General features: G+C 39.4%; 1 protein-coding gene across 1 annotated transcript; it reads right to left on the bottom strand.

Annotated features, from left to right (window-relative positions):
* Positions 1-158: 158 nt before the first annotated feature.
* On the bottom strand, positions 159-26,745 carry IL16 (interleukin 16). Its single transcript, XM_071568160.1, has 20 exons — positions 26,380-26,745; positions 18,685-18,821; positions 17,852-17,984; positions 16,143-16,236; positions 15,552-15,694; positions 13,367-13,477; positions 12,830-12,944; positions 12,552-12,625; positions 12,245-12,461; positions 11,107-11,224; positions 9,793-9,925; positions 8,913-9,000; positions 7,707-8,182; positions 6,021-6,159; positions 3,785-4,874; positions 3,107-3,290; positions 2,799-2,900; positions 1,865-2,117; positions 889-1,014; positions 159-630 (listed from the first exon to the last, which is right to left on the bottom strand). Exons 1-20 carry the CDS (start codon positions 26,740-26,742, stop codon positions 437-439), a joined length of 4,290 nt encoding a protein of 1,429 aa, XP_071424261.1. The 5' UTR covers positions 26,743-26,745; the 3' UTR covers positions 159-436.
* Positions 26,746-26,960: the final 215 nt, after the last annotated feature.

Here is a 26,960-nt window from a genome sequence, read left to right on the forward strand (position 1 = left end):
CCCTTTCTCTGCCCTTTACACATTCCCTTAGGCACTGTTTAGTTGTAGGCTTTTAGACACAGTTCTTCCTGGAAAGGTAAGGCAGGGAGCAGGACTTGGAGAGTAACACTGAAAATGTGCTTCTGATATTATTAAGATAATGGCTTAAAACAGAAGAGTACTATAGCTGTCACATATTTTATTACAACCAGTATATTATTAATAAAGTCATTATTTTATAATCTCCACTTTTTAATATCTGTTTCTGAATGGTGGGATAAGAATCATGCCCATTTTCTGCACATCTTAGACACATCCCAGAAAGCTTTCTCTGTACTGGCAATGAGATCCTGCATAGTCTTCATTTGTGCTTTCAGAGTATCTTGCTGTGCTAGCCAAGTGCCTGCATGTAATAAAGTCCTTTGCTTGGTTCCTGGCAGTAGTCTAATTCCTCCCCTTACAAAGTTTTGGATGACTTGGTGGTATCAGAGCTCTGATTCTTCCTCTTGATGATGGCTGTGATGGGCCCATCAGGTAATGCCTTGATTATATTCCATGCTTCAAAACGAGTGAGCCCCTGCATGGCCATTGTGTGCACTTGAAGCAGCTCATCACCAGGCTGGACAGGGCTGCTCTGTTCTAATGCAGTCCCTGGGGAGAGAAAATGAATTTCCTTTAATTCTTTGTGTGGAGGAACTTTGTTGGGTCTTTCACTTAGTGAAACAGCTGGACCGTCAACTTGTTTGACATAAACCACCTCATCCCAGCAGGCAACAAGTTATGGCACTGAACAAGATAATGCTGCATTTGCAAAAAAATACCATTTCCATAGGTGTAAATTGGCAGTCAGTTATGAACTGCACAGGTCTGCATCAGCTGGGAATACGTGTATGCTTTAAGTGTGTTTACCTTTAAATATCCTGTTGATGACAATGGGTTTATCACCCTGAACAGAGCCCTTTCCTCCTTCCAGACTGAATCCCAAACCGGCAGGTGTTTTTTCTAGAGTTACAGTGCAGATGGTATCTCCAGTTGCTGGAAACAGATGGAAAGTTACCAGATGGGCAGCTCATAGTCTGAAAACATCTATTACAAAAAATGAACTTCTGGTTTGTTTGCAAAGGCATCATAAACTGCAAAATGAAAGAGAAACCTAGAACTTTCTATTACCCTTTTTGTCATTTTAGGGCCCTCTGGGAAGCTGGGGAAAGAAAGTTGTTTGCATTCATGTGAGCGTAGAAATATAAGATATTTATTGGAAGGATAAAAATCTGTTCCATTAACAAAATTTAAGGTAAAAAACTGATTAGATATTAGTTATGAAATTGCTATGCGCTGCAAAGCTGCTAATGTTTATTTGCTGCAAATAAAGCTACAGCTCTCCAGATTGTGCTTTAGGAAAAAAAGAAAAAAACAAACAGCACAAAAATATTCTGAACATGAAATATTCATCAAAACTCCAACCTTGCTGTGCTTCAGATGTAGCTATCTGCTATACTGAACAATAGCACATTGTTTGTTCAAACTGAAATTCTCTTTCATGGAGAACAAGTCTTGTAATAATGGTAGAATAAAGAATCACTATTCACTGAGCTGTCATTACACCTTCAATTAGATGTGTTGCTACAATAACCACCTTTGTAAAACTACAGAAATTCATACAGAGAATCAGACTTAGATTTTTTGAGAGTTCTTTTATTTTAGAAATCCATTAATTATTTCTCTTTTCAACAAAGTTATTCCAAATGTCAGTTTTGGAAATGTTCTATTAACTTTGCTGCCTTTAATCATGGTTCTCAGATTGACACAGCCAGAGCTGCCTTATGAACAGCTGGATTTCAGGTTATGATTAAACACTTATCAGGTGGGGGGCTGCAAGACTTACCAGAATCTTGTGAAGCATCACTTGCTACTGAAGTTGTACTAGAGCTGATTGAAACACTGAGATTTGTTTCTCCATCTTTAGGTTTTCTAGTGACAACAACAGCTTGTCTGGGCTGCCGAGCCTGTCGCATGATTGCTGAGGCATCATTGTGAGTCACACCTTTAAGAGACTTCCCATTAATGGATAGTACTTCATCTCCTTTCTGAATTGTTCCTTCCTGAGATGCTAATCCATTGGGAAACACTTTGTGAACCTATTGAAGAGCCCAGTCAGCACACACACACAAGGAAAGAGGGGGGAAAGAAAGGTCAAATCACTCAGTTAATACTTTTTACCATGTGAATTTTTCATTCTTTGCCAGGAACAAGTTGTTTCTATCACATTTCAGGACTGAGGACTGAATAAATTTGTAGAGCAGTTCTCCTGCACACATCCCTCCTTAAGCAGCCAGGCAAGCGGATGTACAAAGCTGTGCTGCCTGTGATGTGTACCTTGTGTGTGCTACTTCCTGACCCTGTTGCTGCTCTGCTCATGGGACAAGGAAGGTGTGAAGCTTATCTCTAACTTCCAGAGCCCTCATGTGTTTATGCACCCACCTCATTGCACCAGACTGCCCTGCTTGTTCTTCTGTAGGCACAAGTAAGATGTTGGCTATTTCCTGCTGACAGCTGTGTGTTCTGCCTTGACTTTCAGAGCTGCTGAGGATTAGGTGCCCAAGGAAGCAGGACACTGCTGCCAGTCACCCACGTAGGCAGCTCTGTGCAGAAGGATTCTGTTTTCACCTACTAATACCTTGGTTCTTCCGACCCTGTTAGTACAGCTGCCTACTTTGATTATGCCAAAAGCCAAACACCGTAGCAGAAAACCAGTAAGATAAACGTTTTCAGATAGAGTAGTTGTTTTGGGAGTGTTTTTAAAGAGTGATGTTACTTACTGTTACTGTTTTGTTTTCTAAATCAATGCCCCCTGCCAGGCTGAATCCAAGCCCAGTATCTTCTTCTTTATGCAAAATTGTAACATGAATATCATCAAATTCCTAGACAGAGAAGGAAATAAAATCAAGACCTTCTCAAAAGATATGTCACAATGATTGGAAAATCAGTATGTTTTCTTTTCTCTATTGTGTGTTTTATAATGAGACTTAGTGGCATAAATATAATATTAAAGTTGTAAAGATTAACCAGATGCATTCACCCCACAGCTTCCTGAAAATCGTGCACAAAAAAGAAAAAGCAAGTTTACCTTTAACGTTGCTTCATCTAATGCTTTGACTTCCTCTATAAGCTTTGCTAACTCTTCAGGGGAAAGCAGAGAGATGACTGACTGCCCTGACACGCCGGATGCTTGAGGTGAGCCGTGTTCCTGTCTCTCTTCCTCCTTCTCATTGTCTGCTAAGCTCACAGTGTATTCTCTTAACTCAGAGAGGCTGTCCCATTGTGGCAAGAAGAAAAAAGAAATACTGAGTTATGAAAGTACATACCCACAAAAGCAAAATACAGTTTTGAAGCAGTCATCTTTTGAGTGTATTAGCACGTAATTGGGGTGGTAACTCTTATAAGTATTATAAATACAGGTAAATCTAAATCAATCATGAGGATAACAGAAGTAGAAATCTATCACAGAAAAAATAAGAATAATCTCTTGGCCCCAGGCAAAAACAGATTAAATCTCCTTTATCATGGAGATACCAGAAATATTGTTCCTTAATAGGATGTTTGAAATATATCTGTGTCTATAGTACAAATTAAAAACAAGTGTAAGTCATGTGAGTCATTTAACTTCTTTGTTCTAAAAAGTTCTTAACTTAGCCTTTGCTTTACTATTGTGTTCCACTACCTGAGAACATTCATCTGTAAGGGATCAGCACAGATGCTCACCAATGCTGATCTGTAAATCTGAATTTTAAATATAGTATCTTACTTTAGCGAAAACCCAGTGTCCTGGTGATGATTGTCATTTGCAGGTGAGATAGAAGTCCTATCCTCCTCCACAGAGGACTGAGACTCTGTGTCTGGAGTTTCCCATGCACTGTTTCCAGACGAGGCTAAAGACTGAGGAAGGCAAAGCAAAGATTTCATTAAAGCAGATGACACCTGGCTACTAATGGAATAGATTTTGCTGCACTTCTCATCAGATGGCTTCATCATCTCACAAGCCTGGCTAGCAGTAAGTGGGAAGCTCCGTGACCTCAGGCTGTGTGCTTTTGCTACTGATACGAGATGGGAATTTGCAATGGCTCCTGTAGTTAAGAGACTGGATAAAATTTCAGTGCTGGCATTGCTGCTTTTCTCTGAGCTGGTCGCAATATTCTTCCTGTGAGAGGAAAATCTATCCAGGCTCTTTGTCCCCATGGCCACAGGTGGCTGTTGTTGGCTGGTTTCACAGTGCTGGAGGAATGGTTGGTTTGAATGGGCTGGAGCTCCTTCTGACTTTGGTGCAGTGGAAGAGGGTTCTTTCTGGACTGATGGTTTCAGGCTAAACCTTCGGTGTGTTTTTTCAGGTGACTGTGGAGCACTCAAGGATTCAAATGAGCTTATTCTTTGTTTTATTGATGATCCTCCAGAAGACACACGTGATAAGCTGGATTGCAGTTTTTTGCTGGAAATACTGTCAGGGTTGGGAGGGCTTTGATCTGCCTGTGGTTTTAGATCTGAATTTGCTTTCTTCAGTCCTTTTAGACTTTGGCGAAACCATGTGGGCTTAGGTGCAACAGGAGGACCTTTTCTCACACTGTCATTTTCATCTGATTTTAGCCCTTTTGAGCCAACTAATTCTGATTCTGATTTCTTCAGAACTGTCTCTGAGCTGCTTCGATTTTGATTCTCTTTCTTTTTGTCAATGCCGGGTTGCAAATCTAAGTGGACGTTGTTTTCACTCATGGTAGGGTTAAATAAGCTTTTTATGCAGTCAGAAATTTTAACCCAAGGGTCTTCTGTTGTTGTATCAAGACTATAATCTACCCGTGCTTGTCTTTTAAGTACAGGCCTTCGTATTGATGAAAGTGGAGTCCCTGTATTAAAGAAACATTAATTATAAACAAGCCTCCTTCTACTTCTCCATCCCTTATCTCTCCATCATTATTAATTCATTAAATTTGAATTTCATTCAAGCCTCTGATAGTTTTTTTTTAAGTTTCTGAAAAGCTTAAACTTTTAAAAAATTTATAACTCTTGATCTACAAGTTCTGACTCCAGACACTGAAATTAACTGAAAAAACAAGGCTCTTACACGCTTAATATGCAAGATCCTTTTTAAAGAGTTTGCAAATTCTAAATGTAACCCGAAATTCTGGGCTGCTGAAGTCATGATACAGGCTGTAACAGTTAAAATAGAAGGTTAAAATTGTGAATTTTTTTTTTTTTGCAACCTGGTGAAAAGATGATGCTACAGTAAATTCTTTTAATTTTCTTTTCTAGCTTTATGAGTATATCCTGCTCTAAAAAACTCTCCTGAGAAGATATTTCATTAATATTTTTGCTTCTTTAAGTTTTTGCAGGCATTTCCAGTTGATTTTTCTGATAAGTAAAAACTTGATTTTAATATAGGAATATTTTTTAAATCACAGACTGATTAAGCATTTTAATGTTAGATGTGGTAGAGCTGACTGGCAGCAAACCTTCATTTGTGCAGTTGTACAGGTTCTGTTTTCTGTTTTTAAGGCATCTTTTTTACTGTTTTAATGATCTGAGCCAGAAGTTACAGAATTACATAATCCTTTATGGTGTAAGAGACCTCTTGAGATTGTCTTTTCTTAACACTGTTGCCTTAATTCTAAGTAGCACAACAGAAAACTAATTTATCAGTGCTTTGTACATTGCAACACTAGAGCCTTGAAACTATGCATAAAATTGTCATTTAGAAAGTACAAAATTTACCTTTACTATAAATATTAAATATTACTACGTAGTTTCATCTGAAGATTACAGGAATATTGTACCTGTCCATTGTAATTTTTTATAGTAAATAATCTCTTATGCTGCTTTTGATTTAGTTTCTTAGATTTTTTTTCAAAGATTAATCAATAATTTAGTCTCCTCTGTTCACACCAAATTTACATATACATTTAAAGAGAGAGGTGAAGTCAGCTCAATACTCACTTTGAATTCAAACCAAATACTAGGTTTAGCTGAATAAAAGTTAATGGAATTCAACATACCAAAGTTTTCTTTTCTTTCTTGCTCTCTGCCCACTGGAGCAGCAGTTGAGTGCTCTGGATCATGTGCTGTAGCAGAAGTGGTAAAGACCCTGTGTGTTACATCAGTTTGGTGTCCCTCTAGCATTGGTTCTCCAACTTCCTGAAGAACAAACAGGAAAGAGAATTGTGTCAGAATGTAATTATGCAAACCACACTGTATATGAATCTGAAAAAAAAATCAGAAAAAAAAAAGTGAATCTGAAAAAAAAAGACATCACATACAAAAGTGTGGTATGTAGGCCTCAAACTGACTGATACAGAATGCTTGGGGAATGAAGGTTAAAAAAAATTTAAAAAGCAGTAATACAACCTTCTTTTAATGATCTGAAATACATTCTGACAGGAAACCCTCTGTCTTGGGTATATACAGATATACAGACTGTCTAATAGAGGGAGTTGTCTTCCTGAATAGACCTTGACTTCATTGATCTTAAGATTTAGTTTTTTCTCTTTATCATTTAGGATGACTAAACACTGAAGGATGAGAAGGTTCAGGCAGTTATAAGCTCAACAAGTACTTATTTCCTTTAATTTTACTTCTCAAAGGTGATTTTCTAGTAACTGTTGATGAATATATTTCTATTGCCCTTCTTAGTGGATGTTAAAAGAGTGACCTTGCATAAGGTGCTTAACTGAAACTTTCTCAGATATTAACATTATACATGGACTTCAGTCTGATCTATATAATTTTATTTTGATTCTACAGCTTGGGAACTGTTTTGAGGAGTTTTCATGGGGTTTTTTGGGGGGGTTTTCTTGTTTTTTTTTCCTTTGCATTGCATTGAGAACTGTTCATTTCTACTGCCACATAACTAAACCTGGGGACAAAAGGTTTCCTTTTTAAACAAACCACAACTTTGTTTCAATGTGCAGATCTCACAATCGTTCACGCTCATGCAAATGTGAAACTGTCTTTCTGTTCTCTTAGATGAGAAGGAACTGAAATTTAGTAATGTTCAAATGTACATTCATTCCAAATACTGAAGCTCATCAACAAATATGGAGGTCCATCACAATTTAAATGAGTTTATTTAATACCTCCTGTTCTCAAGAAATGTATCTGAGCCCATGGTTACCTGCTGCACATAATGTTAGTGCTTTCTTCCAGTAAAAATCCACTACTGAAACAAAGCAACTGTTTAATGATTTTTCTACTTCGTAAGTGATTTGACTCTGTGTCACAGATTTTTAGGATCAGCCATACCAAGCTGGCATCAGAGGTTGTGCAAACTCCAGTCCTAGCCTAGAACTCCTCACTGTTCCAGTTGCATTGGAATCAGAGTGCTTGATGCCACCAGGAGCACATGCTCATGAGTAATGACAGGGACTCAGATTCATTCTTGCTGCTGCTCTCACTGGGATTTTAAGTGAGATTCCTTGATAGGGAAGAAAATTTCTTCAGACACTGCCCTGCCTTCTGACCTGAGTTTGAACATCCCGTTTTGCACCCAACTGGCTTCACTGAGATACACACACTATTTTGAAAACAGAAGAGCCTCATCCTCTTCCCCCAGTTCTCACATATGTATACACTTCTCTTTCTTCCGTGCCCTTCTTCCTGCTGTCATACAAAGTCACTTTGCCTTCCTCCTTCTTCTGCCTCAAAAATATGCAGATATAAGAGAGATTTTGTAAATCCTGCTTTACCTGAACTCTTGCAGAAGGTGATGCAGCTGTCTCTGATACCAGCTTTTCTTTTCTATCTGCATCGCACTGGCCATCACACATGCAGTCCTGCTTAAAGTATTTCCTTGGTGGAGGTTTGGGCTTCGACGATTTAAGTTTTCTAACGAGGATCTCTGATGATTTCTTAGTGTTTTGCAAAGGCTGACTTCCTTCACTACAGGTAGGAGGGGAGTTTCTCTCTGATGTATTACCAGAGAATGAGCACAGCAGGCCAGGTTGTCTGGTAATTGGTACGTCAATGCTGTGGACTCTTGCTTTCAGGTCAGTCAGCTGCTGCACAGCACTATTGGCACAGGAGGAGCAGGGGTTGTAGCTGCTGTCGCTGCTGGAGCGGGTCATCAGCCTCTGTGCCCTGCGGCTGCAATAAGCTGCGCTCCTCTCGATGTGTTTTTCACATGGGTGTCTTCCATGCCAGCTCATTTCCAGTCTCCTAACACCTGTGGCAGGGACATGTCAAAATGTCTATTCAATATATGCAAAGCGATTGCTTCTAAGATTCAGCTGATTAAATTTGCAGCTAAATACCATCATCAGTGGATGCAAATGTGTGATTTATGCACTGAAGGTTTGTGGAGTGAAGAGTCAACAGCTCCATTCCCAGACACCAAAACAGCATTTTCCATAAATACATGTGTATATATGTATGTATGTAGTTATACTGATGACAATACTGTTACTTTTGGTCCTTTAGAAGCCATGAGGACACTAAAAAGAGTATGTTATTGTGAGAGGATGTCATACCTGAACTGCGCAAATAGCTCCAACCATGACTGCATATGCCTTTCCTCATGATTATGAGACCAATAAGCTGGTTTTTCCAGCTGGTCTTTTCACTGTGCAGTTTGTTGCTGTCATAGTCCTGTCCCCTACAGACAGTTGTTTGAAAAGCTCTAAGCAGAGGTTGTGAATTAGGAAGGATGAGCAACTGTGAGAGGAAGTTTGCACAAATTTTGTTGTTGGTAATTAGACAGATTTGGTCTGTTCTCTTCACTCTGGTAACATATCATAGGAGACATGTCAGGAGGGTTGTCCTGTGAGCTTTCCTCCTTTTCCTTTCTGCTCTGACTTACTTAACTGTTACAAAGGATTTTAATACAACATATACTCATCCTAGACATCTTTTAAGTCAAAATTACCATGTCCCAGTGAATGCATTTATTCCCTTACCTTCAGTATTCCATTGGTTTCTCTCCTTTCCAAACCTGTTGCTTTCCACAGCTTGTGCAACAGCTTCCTTTAGCTGTTGCTCTGACACCTAGGAAATATCATGCCATTATACTCTCATCAGACTGCTATGGGCTGATGAGTAACATTTAAATATCTATTCCTTTCACAAAGATTTCCAAGTTCTGCCAGTCCTTTAACAGAAATGTGCAGACCAAGTTATATCATACACCAGTTAATTTTAAAGCTCAGTGCACACCATCATATTTGTATATATTCCAGTATAGTTGATATTTATCTATGGATGTTCTGTTTATAGGGGTTATTTAGTAAAATGGGATCTTTCAAAGATTTACCACTATAAGACAACTTAATACAGCATAATTTATGCAAGAATTTAAACTTGATAATCATTTGTACAGTATTCAGTGTTAGGAAGCATTTTGTAGAAAAATCTTGCAAGAATAAAATATTCAATATTAATTTAATTATAATTATTGGCTGGGTAAGACCTAAGTTTTACTTACTGAAAGTGTATAAACATTTCTTTTTGGGGAGGTATGTTCCCTCTTTCAAGTTACTTATCATTTGGAGTTCTTTCTTGTATAAGGACTATATTTTTTGTTTATTCAATGCTATTTAAATGTTAGTTCTGTAGTTTCCTTATTTACTGCACAGAAACTCACATGAGACTGTCTCCTGTGATCTTCAAATCTTACATGGTTCTGTTTAAGAGAGTGTATATCTCAGGCTTGTTTGTGTGCAGTGATGATTATAAAGAGATCAACATCTTTGTTGTCATGCAGTTTAGATTACTGTTTGCTCCCTCACCCTCTCTTAGTTCTCAATACATTGAAAGTCAGAAAAATACAGAGTGTGCTACCTGTGGCTCAGGGTGTCTGCTGATAATAATTTGTACTGCACCAGGATCACAATGGCTTAGTACAGCATAAACTTCATTCAGAGTTGTATTTTGTACTGAAGTTTCATTAATTTCAATAATTTCATCTCCACACCTACAGAGATATTGAAGAAAAGAGAGAGGATGTAAACAAAACGGATTCTCTCCCGACTTTGTCTGACTCATGTGGAAGTATGTAAAAAGCAAATAGATAAAACTGGCATCTAATTTGATCACAGAATAAATCTGTCTTTCTGTTCCTGTTACAAAAAATGGAAAGGGATTGAGTTGGAAGTCAAAGGCTTTTGATCTGTCTTGTTGCATGCAGCCCTTGAGCTTTCTTCATGCTCAGCTATGCACACTTTGTGTCTCTGATCTTTCTGTTGTCTGCAGCTCAGATGCTGCTTCCACTTCATCTTCCTTCCTTTCAAGTTAAGCCTTCACTTTTCGTGTCTTTATGTTATGCTAGTGCTATTTAAGGTTAGAAAGGATGTGATGTTTCTGCTACACATTAATAACTTGTTAATAGAACAATTCTAATGCAAAACTATTGTAATCCTGTTGACTGCTAGACTGAATCTTTCTAGATGAAATCTAAATTAGGCCCACATGGGAACTGAGACTGCCTTTGTCTAATCTGCACCAAATACTAACACACATTAAGAGGCTGACTGAAGGCACTGATTTGTATCATACAAATATTCAAATAGTATAAGACCACTGCTCTTTCAGCTAAAGTCTTAGGCCTGTATGAGAGGAGAGTTACAGAACACCTAAAATTAAATCAAAAAGCCTCCCCTGAAACTGCTGCCTTCTGTTCAGTTCTCAATATGTTCAACACTACTAACTGGTCCTAAATGTTTGAAAGTGAATTTCTATATTCCCACTAAAGCTCATTTCAGTAAATGTTTATTTCTATTGGGCAGGAAGGGATAGAATTTAAACACTTGTATCAGAAAAAGCAAGTGCTCAGAAAAGCCAGAATGTGTAATTTAATTGGGTTTTTCCAAATACTTTCTCATTTGGAAATCTCTTCCAGTAGCAATGCATTATGCCTGTCTAATACCTTCAAAGTGAGCCCTGGTTGGGCAACAGACAGTAATTTCACAGGATTGCTGCACTTCTGGGAATCTCACATATCCTAAATCCACATGCTCAAACCCTGAGAATAGCACACATTCTTTAAACCCAAAATTACCAGAAAGCACCATGCCTTACTGCCCAGAGAGGTCAAAAATGAACCATGAAACAGAGCAATGAAAAACTTGTGGCATAAGACAGTCAGTCTCATCCTACCTGAGCCTCCCATCCATATGTGCCACTGAGCCTGGCGAGAGAGTGTGAATAAAAATCCCAGAAATACACTGAAAGTGAGGGATGCTACATAACCCAATTCCAAGGCCAACACCTGGCTCTGAAAAAACAGTAATAAAAAAAATGAAAGAAACACTCAAAGCAAACCATTGAAGAGATTTTTTTAAAGCTATCTTAATTTTTTTTCCTTCAAGAACCACAACCAAAGTCTTACATTCATGAATGTTGCACATTCAATATTGTCTGCTGCTTCCGCCGATTTTTTTTCTTTTCCTGTCTGTTGTGAGGTTGTTTTAAGGGGTTTCATCACCCTCATGATTAAATTGAATGCACACCTATATTACTTCTGGGGTTCCAAGACCTGGTTTGCAACTCATTGCTGGTATGTCACAGACACAGTGTAATGCAGGTTTACTTTGCAAAATATCTGCCATTACAGAATAATTCAAACAACTTAAATATTATTAAAGATTAAATATTAAAATAATAAGGAACTAAAATTAAGGATGTGTGGCTATTGTTAGTTGTATCATCTCTTTCTGTTTTCCTGTTTATCCTCTTTGCTCTAGACAGTTACACTTGTGCTTCATAAGTCACTGTTACCTTGGAGGCTTTGCTTTGTTTGTTGCTTTGATGTTCTCATATTTAAAAATTTATTTCTTTCGGACCATGGTTGTTTATAAATAAAAGATGACAACAGTTGGAGAGGAGTTAAAAGAACTACAAGAAGATATAGATACTTATTTAATTTGGTTTTAAGCCTTTTCAAGAATGAAATTATCTACTTGCACAATATGAGTAAAAGTTGCACAATCTGCTTAATAAGTGGCAGTTGTTGACAAGAGCTTTATTTTTTCATGTGAAGGATATGAATGTAACTCTGCTTGAGTGAAAAGAAAATGAATGATTGGCTCTTGAGGACAGATGGTGTTCAAAATCCTGCTGTTGATAGATAGTTGTTAACACTGACAGGCACCAAGATCTAATTTAGTGTGTTAAAAAGCTTAGTTCAGGAAAAGAATCAGGTTAGTGAGGAAAGACTCACTGTTTAGCAAGCAAATGAACAGTGGTTCATCAATCAGTGCTTTGTTGGCAGTGGTCAGTTAATTTCAACACTTACCTTTGTTTAGGGTAACTTCCATTATGACCCTGTCATTTGGCTTCGTAGGATTTAATGAGAATGATGCACTTTCTGAACTGAAAGAGCTGTTTTCTTTGGTGATGCATGTACTGGAGCTCAGTGACTGACACAAGAAGGGTGACTGACAGTTGGAAGCAGAATGAGGGGTGCTGAAACTGGTCCTGACTGTAAGTGTCAGAAGACCCTTTTTGGCCTGCTAGAAAGAACAGAGAGTGAATGAATGGGTTGAGATCACATGTATGTTTTGTGTAAAGACAGAGATAGTTCTGGAAGAAGAGCATGTAACCTTAAATTTTTGTAAAGCATCATAATGTGTTAATCCATGCATGGATTCTCCATTCAGTTCCAGGATTTCATCACCTGTTTTGAAAGAGAAAAAATTGTGTTACTATTATTGTACTGTACAATAAGGTACATGATGCATACATACATTCAAAAGGAGTCTTGTAAATGCAATAATGGTTGCAAGTGTAAAAGTCACTTATTGTTCATTTCAGCTTTACTTCAGTCTGTCCTTAGGTACCATTCTTTGGGAAGTGAGAAAAGGGAGCAGAGATTTCCCACCTTCTTGTAGCCTTCCATCAGCAGCAGCAGCTCCACCAGGAAAGATGGTTTTGACATAGATGCCTATTGGTCCATAAATGCTGTCTTTTCCTCCAACAATACTGAAGCCCAAACCCTAATTTATAGAAGAAAAACAGTGTATGAGAGCCCATGGTCCGTTGTAGTAATAGTTCATTAGCAGTTTCTTTTGCATTACTTGTTTGGGCAGTATTGTCAGCAGAGTAATATAATCCATGAAAAAATAGTCAACAATAGCAAGAACAAATGAGAATTTCAGCAGAATATCCCCATTATTTGCCTTTTGTTTGTTGTAATCAACTATTATAAGCACATAGGAAGGTCTTGTTTGTTCCTGGTAGCTCTTCTTTTCCTCCTCAACAGGACTGGCTTTATGGCTCAACTCTGACTTGCAAGAAGTTCTGAGGTTGCTGTGCTGGTGCAATTTATGGATGATACAGGGTCTATGACTTCAATCCTACCTCCAGCTGCCAGAAAGGGTAGTAAAACTCTATAGCAAATCAACAGAGCAAGTCTTACCTTCCCTTGTCCTTTCATCAATACGATGTTTGAAATCACTGAAGCCTGTGAGCCGCAGGGTGTGGGCACTAACTGTGCTGTGCTTAGGGATCTGGATGGCCGTGAAATTGCCTGTGAACATTAAAAAAAACCCACAACTACAAAAAATTTTAGCACAGAACCAAAAAATCTTGGGCATACATTACAACAACTTGTTTATTTGATATTTTCCTCCTTATAACTAATGTTACTAAAGACTTTTTTTAAAAAATCTCTAATTTTTATAAGCGATGTGTTAATCAGACAATTTCTGACCACCGAATTTGTCCTGTGGTGGTTAAATCACAGAAAAAAATGATAATGTTGGGCCTTGCAATGGTGCAATTGTGTAGAGAGATACAGTTGTAATCTCACTTGATTCCCCGTGCCAAATCCTATTTGTGGTCATTAAGGAGCATAAAGAACACATTTGCCTCTAAGCACTGAACTAGTAGTCAAGACATTCAAACCCTTTCCTTCATCTTGCAACTAAATAGCTATCTTGGGAAAAATAGAACCTGTTTTGCTCATAGAAGTGCTTCAACCCATGAACTACCCTGTGCTTCCACTGTTAAGCCACCCCATAAGCTCGTTTCTGCTGATGAAAGAGGTGAAGCACATCCTTTTTGCTTGATAACAAGGTAAGCAATATCTCAGTGTTCTTCTTCCCTCCATTCCACAGACAGTGGATTTCATAATTCTAGCCCCTGAAATTTAACCCATTTTAATGAACATTTAATGGAAGTCTCCTATTTCAACATGGAGTTGGGTATTGCAAGCTAATTTAAGCACTGAAAAAAGTCATTACCTAAAACTAACTATGCATGAAGGTCAGCGGGGCCATTGCTCTCATTACACATCTGAGAGAGGTCACTTTGTTAATGCAGCAAAGTGAAACTAACAGGTGTTGAAGCACGTGGAAAATCAGCCAAAATTTTGTCTTCTGCATATGCAAGAAAATAAGTCTCAATTTTGACATGAAAACAAAATTAGTTATTCAATGTGAGATTGGGAATGTTACTGAGAGGGAAATGTGTGTACAACACCAAAACCACACTCTCCAAAACGTATTTCTCTGCCAGATGAGGGTGACATTCTGTTGTTTTCTGGTTCTGAAATGAAAAATTTTCAAATTTCTTTTACTTCTGTGTGAGAAGGGTGTATTTTTTATTTCTGTTTGGGGGGGTGTAGTGATACCCAAAAGCAGGGTGTTGCCAAAGAGCCTCTGTCAACATGCAGCACTTGGCACACAAGGTCTTCAAAGGCAGGTAACCCAGTGAACCTCTGGGGTCTGTCTGTGCATGGGTGTGGGTGGGTTGGTCTTTGTGCTCCAGTTTGCCCCTCTTCACTCCTGTTAAAGCCCTGGTGAGGCTGTGGTGCTTGAAGGGTGAGGGACCGGCCAGGAAAAGGGAGGGAGCAGCAGTGGCTCCCCTCAGCCATGCTTCAGACAAAGCAGGAAGTGACTGCTCTGTATGAGGAGCATCACCTCCATCTACCCCTTCAGGCCTGAGCTTGGGAATCACTGGCCATAAATACCCACATCCTCTTGCCCTGCCCAGCTGATGGATAGCACAGGACTGCCAGTCTCTGCCTACATCGATGGGGTGTTTAAATCTGATTCAGAGTGGGGCAGAAAGCAGGACCCTCACACAGCTGAGGCAGCCACTGCCAGCCAGGAGGTGAGTCCATCCCTGACTATGGTAGTGGCTGGGCCAGTGGAGGTGACTGGGGAGGCTGTGGCAGAGGGATCTAAACTGAGGTGGTGTGACCCACATAGCGGGATTTACACACACCTTAAAACCTGCTGGGGCAACAGGAGGGAGAAGCTGCTGGTTCCCACCCTCAGAATTCCTTAAAATTGCCCCTTGGAGCCCTCCCGGGGCTCTGAGCTGATTCTCCTCTTTTAACTACAAGCTATCTTATTGTCTCAGTTGGAGTTCTTGCAGGTGTTCTTCAAAACAGTGTGTCCTTGGTAATGTACAACAGAATTTCACAAATGTGTGAGAAAATGTTCAGTAACTTCTAAATGCTACTTAAAATGTGAGAGACTTAGGAAAGCATATTCAACTTATATAACCCTATGAAAATCTATAAAATACACATTACAAGCCTTAGGCATCAGTAAAGACAATTTTGCCCATTTTTGGGGAGTTCCTGCAGCACTTACCGGGGCTCTCCCTGCCGAGCAGTCCAGCTGCTGGGAGAGGGATTTGCGGCCGGTGTGGAGCGCGTGGGGCTGGCGGTCCCTGAGGGGCACAGCTCTGCGGGGCGCTGTGCACTCCACATCCCCCATCCAGAATGGGCTCACACCTGCCAGTGTGGGGAGAGAGGCTGTCATACTGCTCCACAGCTGGACGCTTCTGCATAGGTATTTTGTCAACTAAATGTTACTTAGAAATAGTTTTCCTCTTGTGAATCTCTTTGTCAAGAGGTTTATCTCTTCAATCCTTACTATGGGGATAACCAGGATTTTTAAACATAGCAAAAAGCAAACCTTCCCCACAAAAAAAGGTGTTGACCTACTTGGAATGGACCTTGAAAATGCCCTTATAAAATGTAAAGCATATGAACAAAACGTGACTGTAGGATGTTATGAATACACAAGCTGATGCTTTTGCACATCAGTAATTCTTAGTTAAGGATCTTGGAATAAATCTGGGCAATTTCTTCTAACACTCCAATACCATCACACAGTGAGTTGCTGTGTTGTGCACTCCCTGATTATTACAAGAAAACAGATCACTTCTCTGCAACTCACTGGTCGAGTTACTGCGACTCCGTTGACACCCAGCTTTACCATGCAGAAACCCATTTTGTATTTCCAAAGGACTTTCCTTACACCTTGGCATTTCCTAAAACAAAACCAAACAAAAACAACAGCAAAAACAAAACAATCACTGCTATGCAAGAAATTTTCAAACTGATCTAACCTTAAGAACAAATTTTATCCTAATTTAGCTGGCAAAAATTTCAGCCTGAATTAAAAAATATGGAGCAAAATTAATTATTTAGAATAGATAGGATGATAAAGGAGAATGCAGCTTAAAACTTGGTTATAAATATTGTTATAACAAAGTAATGAGATAGAAATAGATTCTGGTCTTTATGGATTTCTATCAAAATGGACATAAAATAATTTGGACATCCCCAGTTGGTTCCTACAGACTAATAGTTTGATGTGTGGATAAGTTGTAGCAAATGCCTGTCTAATTTCTGGAGTTAACTGGTGGGTTTGGGTGCTCAAGCACCTTAGAGGGGTGTTATATCCAAAGGGAAATTCTTAGGCCCAGCTTTACAATGGTGACTAGGTGTCCAACTTCTGATTTCAACAGGATGTTTTTTAGTCAAAATACAATCTGGGTGTTTAAAAACTCTGAGGACTAAGATTTAGTGTTCTCCAAAAAATCAGTATCTTGTATTTGGAAAGTCCTGTTCTTTTGAAAATACGGCACTAATTCTTGCACTTAAAAACTTGTAGAGAAAACATTCAGTTTTCTAAATGCAGGTTTATAGAACAGTTTGAAAATAAATAAATGACCACATCTGAATAGCAGTTGATGTTAGGAGGAATTTCTGTATGTATATAGTTCCTGCAAGTCCTGCTTTTGCTGTGACAAATGCTATTGATGCTGAGGGAATCATAGTTGAAAGAACATCACGAAATACAGACCGCATATGGAAAGTGATATAAATACATCAAGCCTCCAAATATAAAAGGGTTTCGCCCAGTAATATTCTGCAGGGACTAAGAAGGCCACAAGAGCAGCATCAAAGCATGACCTGTATGATCTAATCTATCTGGAACCAACAAAGGCAAACACTTTCTTAACAGAATCTCGACTTCAGTAGTTCTGTTAGGAGATACCTCAAGATCTAATGAGTGATAATTTTCCTCTTGGACAGCAGATGGAGGTATTGCCAAGTAGCAAAATCCTGCTAGGGCTTTCCAGGCCCCTTCCCTTAGGAAACTCTTCAGAATATGAAATGCAGAGAAGATCCTTAAAACGGAATTTTGAAAATGACTTTGCAGCGTTTCTCTTACCAAGCTAGTTAGCTTGGAAAGCCTTTGCTATTAGCTGTAGATCCTAGATCCACAGTACTACTTAATTACTGGGCCTGCATTTTTGCTTCTGGATTCATGGATCTTCCCTTAAATCTGTCTCTCAATCCACATTTGTTCAACTTCTATGTGGAAAATGAACATTGGCAAGCTATGCGTTTTTAAAAGGAGGGGTTGTGCAGCCCTTACTAGAGTTTCCCAGGGCCTTGGCCTCCCCATAGCCTCTGTTTATCGGGGGAAAAGCTATGCTGAAAGTCACCAGGGTCTGACCACAAGAAGTTTTGGGTTTTGTCAGGAAAGGCACAACCATGTTCTTCAAATGTCTGATGAACAAATTCCCCTCCTCTCTAAAGAAAATGTCAAATCACCCCACAGTTGTGGGAGGGGACCACAACTTTCATGCTTACTTTGTTAGCCCTCAGGATGTTCACCAGCCGTGTGGTTGGGTGAGTGAGAGATTCAGCCTCCTTGGTGGACAGATCTTTCAGTGACTGTCTATTAAGCTTTAACAGTTCATCCCTTGGGCTCAGACAACCATCTCTTTAAAAACAAACAAAAACAAAAAAACACAACACCACCAGAAACATTTGCATATTATTTTACAAAGAACAATATGGCACTACTGTGCTCACTAACTGAGGAGTTGGCTGCAATTCTCCCTTTGCCTTGAATAGGGCTGCCACGAGATGCCTTGATGCATGATACACCCCATCCCCTACTAGGATTTTTTCCAGTTCCTGCTCTATTATGCTCAGTCCTGGTGATCAGTGGCTGCCTTTCCACATATAGCTAACTCCCAGGCAAGATATTCTTCCTCTCTCATCATCTTGCATTTGCAAATTGATCAGAGACTATCCATAGACTTTACTCTCTGTTAGGACTTTGTCTCTCATTCCTTTCCAGTGGCCTTGGTAGGCTGGTGCCATCCTACACTGCCCTTTAATAGGGCAGCTAGGAAATCATGTTTGAAAACTTGATGTTATGTACACTCTCTCATTCTTCTAGTTTTTATTTCTTAGTGGTATTGAGAAGCATTAGCTCCCTGAATGTTACTAGTTTTGTTTTTCTAGAATCTTGACCTGTGTCTCCAACTGTAAGCATTGTAAGTAATCATTCCTGGGCATCACTGCTTTTCTCTGGAACTGAGCTTCAGGGCATAGCTTTTCACAGAAAGCTGGTTAGGCAAAATCCATGTAAAACAATGGCTCCTAATAACTTGCTAACTCCACATGTGCTGTACCTGTTTGCTGGATCTTCAGCAGGCACGTGGCTGCCTGTGAGCCCTTTCCAGAAAGATGCACATTTTGGACTCCTGGAGAGCTTGAATCCTGAGCTGCTGCTCCCCGACATTGCACACAGCCTACAGATGCAGCTGTCCTGATTCAGAAGATGAAAGGTTGCATGAAAGAAAATGTATCAAGGATGTTAAAAGTTTCTTACACTTATCTTGACCCTTTTAAAAAAATATAGAAATTGTTCATGTTCTTAGAACCAGATTGCCTCCAAGGAGAACAGGAGCAGGCCTTTAACACTGTGCAGTTGAGAAAAAACAATGATATTATAGTCAGTGTTTTAAAAAAGTTGTTGTCCGTAGAATTCAGTGGCTTCTGGCTACAAGAGTGGAGAAGTGGAATATTGTGTCCCTTTGCAGAGAGGGGAACAGAACAGATAATAGATTTTTTCATAGTAACTGAGTAAACTTCGCCTATGCTAACTATAATACGAAAAGACAGGGAGGAAAATAAACACATGCCAGGGAATTAAATGCTCTGGAAAACAAAAGAGGTCTGAATGGAAAAGAAGTGTATACAAAATACTATAAGCTTCACCCCTGCTGACTTGTTAAGTCGGGGCAGGGGAAGAGAGAGGTCTGCAACAGTGGAAAATTCTTTGTCCACTCCAGGCTGGTTGAAGTTGCTGTAGTCTGTGTTGCATCTGGAGGACTAATTGTAAGCATATCTTTAATGCAGTTATGAATCATTAACACATGGCTATACAGGAGAAATCGTGTGTTAAGACATATGAGGGAAGCAAAGAATGGAGTGACTAAGCACATAAAGCACAACACATTTGATTAGGAAAAATGCTCTTTGGCACAAATATGTGAACACTTAAAAATTCTAAAGAGACAAGGAAAGTTTGAAAGTTAGCACACACTTTCTTTTATATTTGCTTAGTATATATCCTGATTTGAGTATTCACATGTTCTGCTCCCAGCTGGACCCACCTCCTCTGCCCTTGCCAACCTCTCCATACTCCACAAAGTGAAGAGGGCTCTCAGTGTATCCTGGATCCAGACTGGTTCCCAAGAGATTTGTGTGACTGAGGTATAGATTTCTGAAGGAGAGGCAAATGTTATATGTTAGGACAGGCCACAAAGTGTAGCAGTGGTCAACTGTCTGTATTGCTCGCAGGGCCCCAGGTCAGAGTGGCATGAAATATTTCCAATAATCTGTAGTCCTCTGAGAGCACAAGGAAAGCTGTGTAGCCGCTTTCACCATCAGTAGGGCTTCATTTCTGCCCTGAGGGTGAGAATCATTATGTGCTTTCACCACAAATCAATAGGGAGCACATCATATCTGACTGGCAGCAAACACAAACTTCAAATTTACAGCAGTGTCAATAAATGTCATTATCTTTTAGGCTGACTGCTGAAGCCTGGCTCCCATTCTGCAACCTGCCAGAGTAAATCTAAGGTTGTGAATGAATGAAGTATTTAACTTGGAGGCCTGGGCTCACTGCAGGCTGAGTTCAGTAGGTAAGGGATAAGGGCTATACTTGTACTGACTGACTTGCTAACTCTGTGGGTTTGCTTGCATTCCAGATTGTCTGCCTTTAATGAGGAGTGTCTGAATTTTACGAAGCCTCTTTTGTTCATGAAGAGTGCTTCTAGTGAGTAATGTGTTGGTAAGTGTATAAGCATGGACAGAATTCTATCTCAAACCAGTTTGTTTGAACTCTAATATTAGTTTTGGATATTCTATATTTACTTTTCACCCAAGATAAATATCTTGGGAAATATTTGCAATCAGGATTACATTATATTCTTCCTTTTTTTTTAATCCTATGACAGTGCTTGGAAGTCTTCAGCATGGTAACAAAAAAAGATTTAAATTGTGATGCCTTAAAATTTGAGATATTGAGTAGCAAAAAATGTGAGCTCCCTTTTCTGTTCATTTGCATTGGTCCTTTATTTTAGGTATGATTATGAAATTACAGGCAAAATTCTGCATATGTGAAGCATCTATTAAAACTCACAGGGTTTTCAACAGGGTAGTGTGCTTGTTCTAAAACATGAGTAATGTAAGATATTGGAGGTAGGAAATTATTCTGCCAATTGGCTAAATATTTTGAGATGTCAGCTGATTGTGGATTGGGGCTGTTGTGAAAGAATAAGGGTATTTTAAACCCAGTGCTTAAAAAAGTTATTTCCTTTCTTTTTTCTGTAGTCAGGATTCAAATTTGGACTTGCCAACTTCTCTTCTTAGGAGTTCTTACTGTTGTATAACTCTCCCTTGAAATATATGTGTGTCATTTCATAGATACTGGTCAGACATGCACACAGAACTTTGCATAGCTGTTCTCCACGCTTGAGTCTCTTCTTGATTTTCCAGCTGATAGGCCTTTTCACATTGCCCCCAACTAAGTAGACTCATGCTTATGCCTTTCATATAACCTGTTCACAGTGTACAGCTACTGTGTTAGTGGTGTGTATAAATATCCTCATAAGTTCTTCTCCAAAAGCTTTCTGGCTCTCACCAGTTTCACAGGACATCACAGAGTGCAGTTGGTTTGGCTCTGAGGTCTTTCATTGCAGCACCATGCAAGTCCCTTGGGGAAGACACTGTATTTTGTACAATGGGACACATGCCAGGCTGGAAATTCTGGGTTGAATTGGGACAGACATGTGAAATCACACCAAATCAAAACCGATATGACTGTTATTCTAAGAGCAGTGACTTAGTCACTAGGAAAGTAAAGGTTAAATTCATTGTACACTGCAGAAAAACCTTGGGAACAATTTTTGTTTACATACGTAGTCATGTTACCAAGTTGGGCTACGTTTCAAATCAGCTCTATGTCTCAATCATTGCTGCAATTCATTTAGGTGAATTACTTTGAAAGAAGTTCTTATTGGGCTGTGGACATGTGGTAAATATCTGTATGTTGTCAGCATCTGTATTTTTGGGGTCCTGGATATAGGTCACTGTATTCATATCCAAGTTATTGCAACATGACAGAAAATTAATAAAAGCTGTTCTTTAGAAAAATAAACATTTGACCAATTCATGTGCCAGCAGTCAATTTGCTTTGGGTTTTGTTCTTTAATATCTTTTTTCCTGTCTCTCTGATTACTTTATGCATAGAAATACTGGTGATAGTTCAAGAGTGAAGACAGTATTTATTTTTACATCCTTCTCCATTTTTAAAGTATGCTGCTTATTTTGAAAGGTAATTTATAGCTCTGAATGTAGTGACTACTAAAAATTTGCTAAAAGAAGGTTGGCAAGTTTGGTGTGGGTGCAGGTGGATTCTCATCTATTCATTATTAGAACATATGTTTAAACACGTATTTGCTGCCAGTGAATAAAATCTCTGCTTAGAAGGGGTTTTGCCTCCAAGCACTTCAATACTCAGGAAACTTTTATCTGTATTATAATATCCACTGAAAGACAAAATTTGTATTTAAACTGAGTCTGCTTGGCTGGAAGATAAAAATCAAAGGTGGAGTTCAAGTGTCTTCTTTAATGCATTTTTTCATAGGTGAGAGATGATTAATTTTTCTTGAGTTTAGGTCTGGAAAAGTAATTTGCACATTCTGGCCAACTCTCTCTTCCTGTTCCCCTTTTTTGTAATGCAAAATGCCAGGCTTTTGAGGATGGTTTTTATCTGCCATTTAAAAGATTTCTTTTTCTTTCATTCTTTCATTAGACATTTCTAGCCCAGAGTCTCATCTCAAAACATCTAATTCCAGATGTTGTTTAGAAATAAGGGTAACCATGGCATCTGTGGAAAACTGAAAAACTTTTGTGTGCTCTTAAGTAAGACACAGTAGTTAGATTGTCTGAAATGAAGTGTTATACAAGGCTAGTTCAACTAAGGTCTTGGACTCAGTTTAGCAAGTGTATGACAATGAGCTGTTTGACTGCTAGTATTAAAAAAAAAGGGAAAAACCCAAAACAAACAAAAAACAACAGTACAATCATGAATTTAAATATTTAGCTTTTATGGCCTTCCAACTGTGAAATGGCTGGGATTTCCAAGAGAATACAGTCTTTGGGGATTTTCTTCAAGAAGCATTTTTTTCTGCATTAGTTCTAACAAAGAGAGGGCCAAAGTCTCTCTGGCATAAACTCACTCCAGTGGTTCTGATGTGCCTTAGCCTGATGCCTTGGTCTTTTCAAAATGTTTACAGTAAATGTAATTCATTTTCCCAGCAGCAATCAACAAAATGGCAGAAGTTAGGAAGCAAGGATGGTGCGAGGAGCAGGGCATGGGTTTAAGGCTCTGCCCTAAGCAGACAATTCAGCACATCACATGGGAAGGAAACCTTTGCCCTGTCCTGTGTTTTGCAGCACACACTGTCTTAATGTAACAGCCTCTTTCCCAACTTGTTCTGAGGATGACATGACTTCTGTGTAGGAAAAGCAAGAAGGCTGGGAAGACAGAAAGAGAGAACAAGTAGGAAAAGTGAGAACACACAAATATCTAAATAAATGCAGCCTCCTTTCTTGGCTTTGTTTTTCCATCCTGCCCACGGGTTCATGTTTGAGACATTACAGTCTGTTGCCATAGCACTTGTCCTGGTACCAAAGGGCCAGCTAACTGGTGTTTTCATAAAGGCAAGTTAATAAAATTATATTCTGGTAGTGACCAAAGAAGAAGAATTACTTTTTGCTTTTTCCCCTCCTTCAAGCAGAGGGTCAGGAACCAAAAGAAGAAAGGGTACAGAAGTTTCTAGAACCAAATAGAGCCATGGAGTCAGATCAGCTTGGATCCAGTGTTTGCAGAGACAGCCCTTCCCTATTCTAGTTTATTCCAGATGCTATTTCAGCCCTGCTACCAGCCCCACTGTGCTGGTAGCACTGTCTGTGATCCCCAGGGCACTGGTGCTGCAGGAAAGAGGTAATGGAATTCTTCTTGAAGTAGTAGACGTGCTTCTTGAAGCAGCTCTCAAACCCAGCAAAGACTGCTGTTGTCTGAAGAACAGGAGTTGATATTGTCTATTCCTGCCCAGTCCTCCCAGCAACTGGCATAGTTTCACTTTCTGTCATGATATGAACAGGCAAGGACGTCTTCCACAGTCTTTGCTGTGTCAGTGCTCATGGTTTCAGATACTGCTTACAATTTCTTTGTTTTGTTTTCCTTTCAGACTACCTGAAAATCGCTGATTTTGTGAGAAACAAACTATAAAGGAGATCTGCTTGTTTATACATTGATAAGCTGGCATTTCACCATACCAAACCAAGCACACCTCATCTTGGAAGTTATATGGCCTGGGAGATGGCTGAATAAATGACAGATAACTCAGTCTCTAGACAAAATGAGCTATAGTCACTATGAGTGAACAGTGGAACAGAGAAAACAAATTAATTAAAAGACTGTCTGCTCTCATCATTGCTGACAGAACATTAGAGAAGGAAAAACATATTTTTGCAATTTAGTCTTGAAACACTATTTGATTTGCTTGTGCTTTATTGCTTATGGTGACTTTCATGTAATCAGCACAGTATGTCCCAGGGAGATACTTAAGGTTTTGAACAGGAAGAAGGAGCTAGTATTTTGAATACTGATGTTAGTGGTTCCCCCTTACTCTGGAGAAGAAATGCACAGGGAGCCTTAAATCATGCAGCACTTTTAAGCATTCTTCTCTCCTTCCATTGTGACTGCAAATATTAAGTTGTTCAGTTCTGTTGGAGTTATTAACACCTTCAGAGTTTTGCTTATGGCTGCAGGTGCTGGAAAGCGGAAGAATAGTTGAATATCCTCAGCAACACCACAGTAAGAATGGAATCAATTTTCTTGAACAAAGACAAGGATCCTTCAGCTCTGAGTCACACATCATGAATTTCTGAATAGTCATATGAAGATGAAGAGAGAGAATATCACATTGGGACTTGAAAAATGCTTGTAGACTTCTTAAGAAGAGAGGTCTTAGGCTTAAGCTTTGTTAAGACATGTGGTGCAGGAAGATTGTTCTGACAGGCTTGTGCCATACGGGAGAGAGAGATCACTGCTTTTATAATACAGGGGAAAGCCTCAGCAACAGCAGTGCAGGATAAGGTCAGTGTGGCTGTTGCCAATGTTTAGCCTATTTAGCACACTAAGATGAGACTTTTTAGAATCACTTATTGATCCGTGACTCTGAACAGTATGGAAGATTAGCAAGTACTATTTGAAGAGGTTTATATTGCTGTGAGAGCTCTGGAGTGGGAATTTAATGCTACCCATTGTTTACAGTGGCATTAAGCAATCCAAATACTGCTGTGAGGGACTGGGCTGATGACTAATTTATGTCACCATCCATCCAGGCTCCTGACCCATTCTGTTCAGAGACACTGATGCTTCAGTCTAACAGTGGATTAATACCCTTAGCAGCTATATTTTATCTGTGCAAATGCGTTAGTTATGGGACTTACTCTGTTCCCCAGATCCCTGTTTTAGCTGCTTAGCAACTATAAAAGAAAATGACCTAAACTTACAGTCTACAATAAGATACTGAGTAGTAATATATGGAAATGGATCACAACAGTTACTGAAGCCCTGCACATTTTGGAGATGTGCAAGCAAGTAGACTGTGGCAGCTGACACACATCTAAAGTGCTTCAGCTTTGAAAAAGAGAAGGTGGGGAAATCCACAGAAACCAGCTCCTGCTTCACTCACAGCAGAAAATCAGCAGGAGCTGAGTGTATTTTGGGTCTTGGGTCTTGTTTTCTGTCAGAATGTAATAGCAAGTTGGTTTTTGTCTTCATGCTGGGATTTTGCCAAGGGTTGGAAGCCCTTGCATCCATCCTGCTGCAGTCTTTGCAATGTTGGGCATGTTGTGATCATTAGCAAGAAACTCAAGGAGTAAGGGGAGATTCTGATTCTTGGTAGCACTGTGCTACTGTGTTTTAGACAATTTCTATTGAAGGCATGTAAAATCAAATACAATGCAATATATAAGGAAAACATTTTAGGTGAAAGAATGAGCTCTTTCACATATAACTATTTGAAGAGATAAAAGGCATATCATGAAGGTGGTGCCAGGAAGACACTTGCAGTGACATCCTTTTGCGCATCAGGTAGAGAGAAATTGGAAAAATTAGGTCATGATACTGAAAAGGAACTTTCTAAAGACATCTAAAATATATTGTTCACACTGAAAAAGTGTTCAGATTGTTAGAGGTAAGATAGTTACTTGATTAAAGAATAACACTGTGATACAAGGCTATTAACACTTTTTATATCTCTGGGAAATGTGACAGCTCTGGTGGTTTCAGAGCCATCAGTACCTGCTTCCTGAATCAGAGGGAAAGAGCATCTGCTTACTGAATCACCTGTGTCTTTCACAGTATTAACATAATTCATGCATGCATACCTTATGAGATCTTACTGTACTGCACTCTACAAATGTACTTTACTACAGAGACAGGTTTTTATTTTGAGCTGCATTGCAGGTGGAACACACCAGCTGTGCTAATCTGAGCACTGTGAGTGGCCTGGAGTCACTGATTTCAGCAGAACGTTGATCAGCAGAGTGCAACAGCACAGCAGGGAAGATAATACGTTTCTATGCAGTTTATGCAGATCAGGAACACTGCAGGCTCATAGGCTCTAAAAAAAGCCAAATAGAACCCTGTATTCCTGAGAAATATTAATTAATTTAGGAATGTATTAATTTAGGAACTACTGCTATGGGAAACATTACAATATGCAGCACAACTTGCCTACCTTGGTGAGGAACTTTCTTCTCATGTTGTTGCAGTTCTCATTTGCAGCAGCTTTGGACTGGACCGTGCTGGTGATCACACGTGGAGGATCAGGTGGACTGTCTTCTGTTTCTGATGTGCATGGCAGCTGTGTTCTAGGACAGCAGTCCAAGTCCTCTTGACCCCAGCTGGTAGAAATCTCAAAGGGATCAGGACATTTCTCATCAGGACTTGACCCATCATCACTGGTTTTGGTATTGCAAAGTATAAGTGATCTTGAAATGGAGCGAAATTTCCTTGACTTCCTGTTCCCAGCGTTGCTTTTTTGATCCATCTTTAGAGAGCTGCTGCTCTTTTTCCTGTCATTCTCCCATTTGTGTGGCATGATCCTTTCAATAACTTTTCTCCTTCTCTGGTACTAAGTATCCTTCAGGAAAGGAAATATAAAAAGTAAGTTGTAATATACCCCACTTTCTCCCACTTAATAACCTACACTACTGAAAAGCCCTAATGAATAAATCGAATCAACAGAGCCTTTCAGTCTGCGAACAGCCACGTGATATCTCATGACTTGCTAATTCTGTTTCTGTGCAGTGCTCCTCT

The sequence above is a fragment of the Pithys albifrons genome, chromosome 13 (assembly GCF_047495875.1).
Source record: "Pithys albifrons albifrons isolate INPA30051 chromosome 13, PitAlb_v1, whole genome shotgun sequence".
In the NCBI taxonomy this organism is placed as follows: domain Eukaryota; kingdom Metazoa; phylum Chordata; class Aves; order Passeriformes; family Thamnophilidae; genus Pithys; species Pithys albifrons.